General features: G+C 46.3%; 1 protein-coding gene across 1 annotated transcript; it reads right to left on the bottom strand.

Moving 5' to 3' along the window:
• Positions 1–347: 347 nt before the first annotated feature.
• LOC116371377 (sericin 1-like) lies at positions 348–9,158 on the bottom strand. The gene is made up of 4 exons (XM_031820217.1): positions 9,144–9,158; positions 1,875–3,286; positions 1,118–1,780; positions 348–1,065 (listed from the first exon to the last, which is right to left on the bottom strand). Exons 1-4 carry the CDS (start codon positions 9,156–9,158, stop codon positions 348–350), a joined length of 2,808 nt encoding a protein of 935 aa, XP_031676077.1.
• Positions 9,159–10,261: the final 1,103 nt, after the last annotated feature.

The following is a 10,261-nucleotide window of genomic DNA, read 5'->3' as shown; positions in this document are numbered from 1 at the left end:
CCTACTGCCTCTGATCTGGAGGACTCACTAAACAGAGAACATCCCTGGTCATCCCTACTGTCTCCGATCTGGATGACTCTCTAAACAGAGAACACGTGGTCATCCCTACTGCCTCTGGTCTGGAGGACTCACTAAACACATGCTTTGTTTATAAATTATCTCTGAGTTGGATCATGCCCCTGGCTGTCCATAAATAAATAAAAAACTAGAAAATCATGCCATCTGGTTTGCTTAATTTTAGGAATTTGAAATGATTTATACTTGAGTCATTTATACTTGAGTTAAACTTTTACTTGAGTCATTTTCTAGTAAAGTATCTTTACTTTTACTCAAGTGTGACAATTTGGTTATTTTTCCACCACTGAGGAGATGGAGCCTCCTACTGGCTGGTCTCTATAGGACACTGAGGAGGTGGAGCCTCCTACTGGCTGGTCTCTATAGGACACTGAGGAGGTGGAGCCTCCTACTGGCTGGTCTCTATAGGACACTGAGGAGGTGGAGCCTCCTACTGGCTGGTCTCTATAGGATACTGAGGAGGTGGAGTCTCCTACTGGCTGGTCTCTATAGGATACTGAGGAGGTGGAGTCTCCTACTGGCTGGTCTCTATAGGATACTGAGGAGGTGGAGTCTCCTACTGGCTGGTCTCTATAGGACACTGAGGAGGTGGAGCCTCCTACTGGCTGGTCTCTATAGGATACTGAGGAGGTGGAGTCTCCTACTGGCTGGTCTCTATAGGACACTGAGGAGATGGAGCCTCCTACTGGCTGGTCTCTATAGGACACTGAGGAGGTGGAGTCTCCTACTGGCTGGTCTCTATAGGATACTGAGGAGGTGGAGTCTCCTACTGGCTGGTCTCTATAGGATACTGAGGAGGTGGAGCCTCCTACTGGCTGGTCTCTATAGGATACTGAGGAGGTGGAGCCTCCTACTGGCTGGTCTCTATAGGACACTGAGGAGGTGGAGCCTCCTACTGGCTGGTCTCTATAGGATACTGAGGAGGTGGAGTCTCCTACTGGCTGGTCTCTATAGGACACTGAGGAGGTGGAGCCTCCTACTGGCTGGTCTCTATAGGATACTGAGGAGGTGGGGTCTCCTACTGGGTGGTCTCTAGTAGTACGCTGAGGAGGTGGAGCCTCCTACTGGCTGGTCTCTATAGGATACTGAGGAGGTGGAGTCTCCTACTGGCTGGTCTCTATAGGACACTGAGGAGGTGGAGTCTCCTACTGGCTGGTCTCTATAGGACACTGAGGAGATGGAGCCTCCTACTGGCTGGTCTCTATAGGACACTGAGGAGGTGGAGCCTCCTACTGGCTGGTCTCTATAGGACACTGAGGAGGTGGAGTTTCCTACTGGCTGGTCTCTATAGGACACTGAGGAGGTGGAGCCTCCTACTGGCTGGTCTCTATAGGACACTGAGGAGGTGGAGTTTCCTACTGGCTGGTCTCTATAGGACACTGAGGAGGTGGAGCCTCCTACTGGCTGGTCTCTATAGGACACTGAGGAGGTGGAGTCTCCTACTGGCTTTTCTCTATAGGACACTGAGGAGGTGGAGTTTCCTACTGGCTGGTCTCTATAGGACACTGAGGAGGTGGAGCCTCCTACTGGCTGGTCTCTATAGGATACTGAGGAGGTGGAGCCTCCTACTGGCTGGTCTCTATAGGACACTGAGGAGGTGGAGTCTCCTACTGGCTGGTCTCTATAGGACACTGAGGAGGTGGAGCCTCCTACTGGCTGGTCTCTATAGGACACTGAGGAGGTGGAGTCTCCTACTGGCTGGTCTCTATAGGACACTGAGGAGGTGGAGCCTCCTACTGGCTGGTCTCTATAGGATACTGAGGAGGTGGAGTCTCCTACTGGCTGGTCTCTAGTAGTACGCTGAGGAGGTGGAGCCTCCTACTGGCTGGTCTCTATAGGACACTGAGGAGGTGGAGTTTCCTACTGGCTGGTCTCTATAGGACACTGAGGAGGTGGAGTCTCCTACTGGCTGGTCTCTATAGGACACTGAGGAGATGGAGCCTCCTACTGGCTGGTCTCTATAGGACACTGAGGAGGTGGAGCCTCCTACTGGCTGGTCTCTATAGGACACTGAGGAGGTGGAGTTTCCTACTGGCTGGTCTCTATAGGACACTGAGGAGGTGGAGCCTCCTACTGGCTGGTCTCTATAGGACACTGAGGAGGTGGAGTTTCCTACTGGCTGGTCTCTATAGGACACTGAGGAGGTGGAGCCTCCTACTGGCTGGTCTCTATAGGACACTGAGGAGGTGGAGTCTCCTACTGGCTGGTCTCTATAGGACACTGAGGAGGTGGAGTTTCCTACTGGCTGGTCTCTATAGGACACTGAGGAGGTGGAGCCTCCTACTGGCTGGTCTCTATAGGATACTGAGGAGGTGGAGCCTCCTACTGGCTGGTCTCTATAGGACACTGAGGAGGTGGAGCCTCCTACTGGCTGGTCTCTATAGGATACTGAGGAGGTGGAGTTTCCTACTGGCTGGTCTCTATAGGACACTGAGGAGGTGGAGTCTCCTACTGGCTGGTCTCTATAGGACACTGAGGAGGTGGAGCCTCCTACTGGCTGGTCTCTATAGGATACTGAGGAGGTGGAGTGTCCTACTGGCTGGTCTCTATAGGACACTGAGGAGGTGGAGTCTCCTACTGGCTGGTCTCTATAGGACACTGAGGAGGTGGAGTTTCCTACTGGCTGGTCTCTATAGGACACTGAGGAGGTGGAGTCTCCTACTGGCTGGTCTCTATAGGACACTGAGGAGGTGGAGCCTCCTACTGGCTGGTCTCTATAGGATACTGAGGAGGTGGAGTTTCCTACTGGCTGGTCTCTATAGGACACTGAGGAGGTGGAGTCTCCTACTGGCTGGTCTCTATAGGACACTGAGGAGGTGGAGTTTCCTACTGGCTGGTCTCTATAGGACACTGAGGAGGTGGAGTCTCCTACTGGCTGGTCTCTATAGGACACTGAGGAGGTGGAGCCTCCTACTGGCTGGTCTCTATAGGACACTGAGGAGGTGGATCCTCCTACTGGCTGGTCTCTATAGGACACTGAGGAGGTGGAGTTTCCTACTGGCTGGTCTCTATAGGACACTGAGGAGGTGGAGCCTCCTACTGGCTGGTCTCTATAGGACACTGAGGAGGTGGAGTTTCCTACTGGCTGGTCTCTATAGGACACTGAGGAGGAGGAGTCTCCTACTGGCTGGTCTCTATAGGACACTGAGGAGGTGGAGCCTCCTACTGGCTGGTCTCTATAGGACACTGAGGAGGTGGAGTCTCCTCCTGGCTGATCTCTAATAGGACACTGAGTAGGTGGCGTCCCCTACTGGCTGGTCTCTAGTAGGACACTCAGGACAGACAGCAGAGAGCCAGAGTAGGGCTCCCCTTGGAGACTCAGTCTGGTCACTGGCAGTATAGTTACTCTTCCAATCCTGACAGTGATAACTGGAAAACAAAGCCTTTGGCTGGGACTGGACAGGAGAGGAGGGGAACGGAGCGGAGAGGGGATATTTTTAGTCTCTCTATGAAGTCATTCATTAAACAGAGATGATTGGATCAGCATGTTGTCAGGGGAGAGGCTGGAATGTGTTCTATCATGATTAAACCTCATGTAATGTAAATCACTGTCAGCTATGGGGACTCACAGTCAGCTATGGAGTCTCACTCTCAGCTACGGAGTCTCACTGTAAGCTATGGAGTCTCACAGTCAGCTACGGAGTCTCACTGTAAGCTATGGAGTCTCAGTCAGCTACGGAGTCTCACTGTCAGCTATGTAGTTTCACTGTAAGCTACGTAGTCCTGTCAGCTATGGAGTCTCACTGTAACAATACAGCCTACTGATCATAGTGTACCAATACAGCCTGCTAATCATAGTGTAACAATACAGCCTGCAGATCATAGTGTACTGTAACAATACAGCCTGCTGATCATAGTGTACTGTAACAATACAGCCTACTGATCATAGTGTACTGTAACAATACAGCCTGCTGATCATAGTGTAACAATACAGCCTGCTGATCATAGTGTACTGTAACAATACAGCCTGCTGATCATAGGGTACTGTAACAATACAGCCTGCTGATCATAGTGTGCTGTAACAATACAGCCTACTGATCATAGTGCACTGTAACAATACATCCTGCTGATCGTAGTGTAACAATACAGCCTGCTGATCATAGTGTACTGTAACAATACAGCCTACTGATCATAGTGCACTGTAACAACACAGCCTACTGATCATAGTGTAACAATACAGCCTGCTGATCATAGTGTGCTGTAACAATACAGCCTGCCGATCATAGTGTACTGTAACAATACAGCCTGCTGATCATAGTGTACTGTACCAATACAGCCTGCTGATCATAGTGTACTGTAACAATACAGCCTGCCGATCATAGTGTCCTGTACCAATACAGCCTGCTGATCATAGTGCCCTGTACCAATACAGCCTGCTGATCATAGTGTCCTGTACCAATACAGCCTGCTGATCATAGTGTACTGTAACAATACAGCCTGCTGATCATAGTGTGCTGTAACAATACAGCCTGCCGATCATAGTGAACCAATACAGCCCACTGATCATAGTGTACTGTAACAATACAGCCTGCTGATCATAGTGTAACAATACAGCCTACCGATCATAGTGCACTGTAACAATACAGCCTGCTGATCATAGTGTACTGTAACAATACAGCCTGCCGATCATAGTGTACTGTAACAATACAGCCTGCTGATCATAGTGTACTGTAACAATACAGCCTACTGATCATAGTGTACTGTAACAATACAGCCTGCTGATCATAGTGTACTGTAACAATACAGCCTGCTGATCATAGTCTACCAATACAGCCTACTGATCATAGTGTACTGTAACAATACAGCCTGCTGATCATAGTGTAACAATACAGCCTACTGATCATAGTGTACTGTAACAATACAGCCTGCTGATCATAGTGTACTGTAACAATACAGCCTGCTGATCATAGTGTACTGTAACAATACAGCCTGCTGATCATAGTGTACTGTAACAATACAGCCTACTGATCATAGTGTACTGTAACAATACAGCCTGCTGATCATAGTGTACTGTAACAATACAGCCTGCTGATCATAGTGTACTGTAACAATACAGCCTGCTGATCATAGTGTACTGTAACAATACAGCCTGCTGATCATAGTGTAACAATACAGCCCGCTGATCATAGTATACTGTAACAATACAGCCTGCTGATCATAGTGTACCAATACAGCCTACTGATCATAGTGTAACAATACAGCCTACTGATCATAGTGTGCTGTAACAATACAGCCTGATGATCATAGTGTAACAATACAGCCTGCTGATCATAGTGTGCTGTAACAATACAGCCTGCTGATCATAGTGTACTGTAACAATACAGCCTGCTGATCATAGTGTACTGTAACAATACAGCCTGCTGATCATAGTGTGCTGTAACAATACAGCCTGCTGATCATAGTGTGCTGTAACAATACAGCCTGCTGATCATAGTGTAACAATACAGCCTACTGATCATAGTGTGCTGTAACAATACAGCCTGCTGATCATAGTGTACTGTAACAATACAGCCTGCTGATCATAGTGTACTGTAACAATACAGCCTGCTGATCATAGTGTACTGTAACAATACAGCCTGCTGATCATAGTGGACTGTAACAATATAGCCTGCTGATCATAGTGTACTGTAACAATACAGCATGCTGATCACAGTGTACAATACAGCCTTCTGATCTTAGTGTAAAATACAGCCTGCTGATCATAGTGTACAATACAGCCTGCTGATCATAGTGTACAATACAGCCTGCTGATCATAGTGTACAATACAGCCTGCTGATCATAGTGTACAATACAGCCTGCTGATCATAGTGTGCTGTAACAATACAGCCTGCTGATCATAGTGTACTATAACAATACAGCCTGCTGATCATGGTGTACAATACAGCCTGCCGATCATAGTGTGCTGTAACAATACAGCCTGCTGATCATAGTCTACTGTAACAATACAGCCTGCTGATCATAGTGTACTGTAACAATATAGCCTGCTGATCATAGTGTAACAATACAGCCTGCTGATCATAGTGTAGCAATACAGCCTGCTGATCATAGTGGACTGTAACAATACAGCCTGCTGATCATAGTGTAACAATACAGCCTGCTGATCATAGTGTAGCAATACAGCCCGCTGATCATAGTGTGCTGTAACAATACAGCCTGCTGATCATAGTGTACTGTAACAATACAGCCTGCTGATCATAGTGTACTGTAACAATACAGCCTGCTGATCATAGTGTACCAATACAGCCTGCTGATCATAGTGTGCTGTAACAATACAGCCTACTGATCATAGTGTGCTGTAACAATACAGGCTGCTGATCATAGTGTACAATACAGCCTGCTGATCATAGTGTGCTGTAACAATACAGCCTGCTGATCATAGTGGACTGTAACAATATAGCCTGCTGATCATAGTGTACTGTAACAATACAGCATGCTGATCACAGTGTACAATACAGCCTGCTGATCATAGTGTAAAATACAGCCTGCTGATCATAGTGTACAATACAGCCTGCTGATCATAGTGTACAATACAGCCTGCTGATCACAGTGTACAATACAGCCTGCTGATCATAGTGTAAAATACAGCCTGCTGATCTCAGTGTAAAATACAGCCTGCTGATCATAGTGTACTGTAACAATACAGCCTGCTGATCATAGTGTACTGTAACAATACAGCATGCTGATCATAGTGTGAAATACAGCCTGCTGATCATAGTGTACTGTAACAATACAGACTGCTGATCATAGTGTAACAATACAGACTGCTGATCAGAGTGTACTTTAACAATACAGCCTGCTGATCATAGTGTACAATACAGCCTGCTGATTATAGTGTACTGAAACAATACAGCCTGCTGATCATAGTGTACTGTAACAATACAGCCTGCTGATCACAGTGTAACAATACAGCCTGCTGATTATAGTGTACTGAAACAATACAGCCTGCTGATCATAGTATACTGTAACAATACAGCCTGCTGATCATAGTGTACTGAAACAATACAGCCTGCTGATCATAGTATACTGTAACAATACAGCCTGCTGATCATAGTATACTGTAACAATACAGCCTGCTGATCATAGTGTACTGTAACAATACAGCCTGCTGATCATTGTCTACTGAAACAATACAGCCTGCTGATCATAGTATACTGTAACAATACAGCCTGCTGATCATAGTATACTGTAACAATACAGCCTGCTGATCATAGTATACTGTAACAATACAGCCTGCTGATCGTAGTGTACTGAAACAATACAGCCTGCTGATCATAGTGTACAATACAGCCTGCTGATTATACTGTAACAATACAGCCTGCTGATCATAGTGTACTGTAACAATACAGCCTGCTGATCATAGTGTACTGTAACAATACAGCCTGCTGATCATTGTCTACTGAAACAATACAGCCTGCTGATCATAGTGTACTGAAACAATACAGCCTGCAGATCATAGTGTAACAATACAGCCTGCTGATCATAGTGTACTGAAACAATACAGCCTGCTGACCATAGTGTACTGAAACAATACAGCGCGCTGATCATAGTGTAACAATACAGCCTGCTGATCATAGTGTACTGAAACAATACAGCCTGCAGATCATAGTGTACTGAAACAATACAGCCTGCAGATCATAGTGTACTGTAACAATACAGCCTGCTGATCATAGTGTACTGTCACAATACAGCCTGCTGATCATAGTGTACTGTCACAATACAGCCTGCTGATCATAGTGTACTGTAACAATACAGCCCGCTGATCATAGTGTACGGAAACAATACAGCCTGCAGATCATAGTGTACTGTAACAATACAGCCTGCTGATCATAGTGTACTGTCACAATACAGCCTGCTGATCATAGTGTACTGTAACAATACAGCCTGCTGATCATAGTATACTGTAACAATACAGCCTGCTGACCATAGTGTACTGTAACAATACAGCCTGCTGATCATTGTCTACTGAAACAATACAGCCTGCTGATCATAGTATACTGTAACAATACAGCCTGATGATCATAGTGTACTGTCACAATACAGCCTGCTGATCATAGTGTACTGTCACAATACAGCCTGCTGATCATAGTGTACTGTAACAATACAGCCCGCTGATCATAGTGTACGGAAACAATACAGGCCGCTGATCATAGTGTACTGTAACAATACAGCCTGCTGATCATAGTGTAACAATACAGCCTGCTGATCATTGTCTACTGAAACAATACAGCCTGCTGATCATAGTGTAACAATAAAGCCTGCTGATCATAGTATACTGTAACAATACAGCCTGCTGATCATAGTATACTGTAACAATACAGCCTGCAGATCATAGTGTACTGAAACAATACAGCCTGCAGATCATAGTGTACTGAAACAATACAGCCTGCTGATCATAGTATACTGTAACAATACAGCCTGCTGATCATAGTGTAACAATACAGCCTGCTGATCATAGTGTGCTGTAACAATACAGCCTGCTGATCATAGTATACTGTAACAATACAGCCTGCAGATCATTGTCTACTGAAACAATACAGCCTGCTGATCATAGTATACTGTAACAATAGAGCCTGCGGATCATAGTGTAACAATACAGCCTACTGATCATAGTGTACTGTAACAATACAGCCTGCTGATCATAGTGTACTGTCACAATACAGCCTGCTGATCATAGTGTACTGTAACAATACAGCCTGCTGATCATAGTGTAACAATACATCCTGCTGATCATTGTCTACTGAAACAATACCGCCTGCTGATCATAGTATACTGTAACAATACAGCCCGCTGATCATTGTCTACTGAAACAATATAGCCTGCTGATCAGAGTGTACTATAACAATATACAGTATATATACAGATATATCCCATTTTGGAAAAAAATAATGATTATTTGTCTCTCTGAAAGACAAATACATGCGTGTCATTGAACAACCTGATGCCATGATTACAGTGAACAAACACCAATCTCTTTAATAATTTCTTTATAACAATAAAAGTTCATTTACCAACATTACTGAAAATGACAATATTGTAAGGACCGACGCTGGATAGGAGAAGCAGGTACCGGGGAGTCAAACATTTCTTCTGGAACGGACATGGAACATGAGAAGAACAGAGGACGGGAACGGACATGGAACACGACAACAACAGAGGACGGGAACGGACATGGAACACGACAACAACAGAGGACAGGAACGGACATGGAACACGACAACAACAGAGGACGGGAACGGACATGGAACACGACAACAACAGAGGACAGGAACGGACATGGAACACGACAACAACAGAGGACGGGAACGGACATGGAACACGACAACAACAGAGGACAGGAACGGTCATGGAACACGACAACAACAGAGGACGGGAACGGACATGGAACACGACAACAACAGAGGACAGGAACGGACATGGAACACGACAACAACAGAGAACGGGAAACGGACATGGAACACGACAACAACAGAGGACGGGAACGGACATGGAACACGACAACAACAGAGGACAGGAACGGTCATGAAACACGACAACAACAGAGGACGGGAACGGACATGGAACACGACAACAACAGAGGACAGGAACGGACATGGAACACGACAACAACAGAGGACGGGAACGGACATGGAACACGACAACAACAGCGTCAGCACACCGGACAACAAGGACATATGACAAACAATCCCAGGGAGCAGAGCTAGGAAACAGACAGATATCGGGAAGGAAATTACACCAGTAATTGAGTCCAATGAGCACTGATGCGCATGACGGGGAAAGGCAGGTGTGTGTACTGAAGGTGGCTTGAGGGGGAGTTGTGGCGCCAGAGGGAGGAAGAGCGGAAGCAGCCGTGACGTTTATTGTGTTTTGGAATGAAACTCTTCATTTTATAAAACCCTTTTTACATCAGCAGATGTACACACAGTTATGTCTCTGTGTGTCTCTCTCTCTCTCTCTCTCTCTCTCTCTCTCTCTCTCTCTCGCGCTCTCTCTCTCGCTCTCTCTCGCGCTCTCTCTCTCTCTCCCTCTATCTCTCGCGCTCTCTCTCTCTCCCTCTATCTCTCGCGCTCTCTCTCTCTCCCTCTATCTCTCCCTCTATCTCTCGCGCTCTCTCTCTCGCGCTCTCTCTCTATCTCTCGCGCTCTCTCTCTCTCCCTCTATCTCTCGCGCTCTCTCTCTATCTCTCGC

The sequence above is a fragment of the Oncorhynchus kisutch genome, unplaced genomic scaffold (assembly GCF_002021735.2).
Source record: "Oncorhynchus kisutch isolate 150728-3 unplaced genomic scaffold, Okis_V2 scaffold3147, whole genome shotgun sequence".
In the NCBI taxonomy this organism is placed as follows: Eukaryota; Metazoa; Chordata; class Actinopteri; order Salmoniformes; family Salmonidae; genus Oncorhynchus; species Oncorhynchus kisutch.
This window is presented reverse-complemented; position numbering and strand designations above follow the sequence as displayed.

Bases quoted from the DNA above. Each gene is read 5' to 3' on its own strand.
- LOC116371377 (XM_031820217.1), bottom strand. The intron at 1,781-1,874 runs GTACTACTAGAG...AGTGTCCTATAG, and splicing joins GGAGGCTCCACCTCCTCAGC to AGACCAGCCAGTAGGAGACT. The intron at 1,066-1,117 runs GTACTACTAGAG...AGTATCCTATAG, and splicing joins GGAGGCTCCACCTCCTCAGC to AGACCAGCCAGTAGGAGGCT.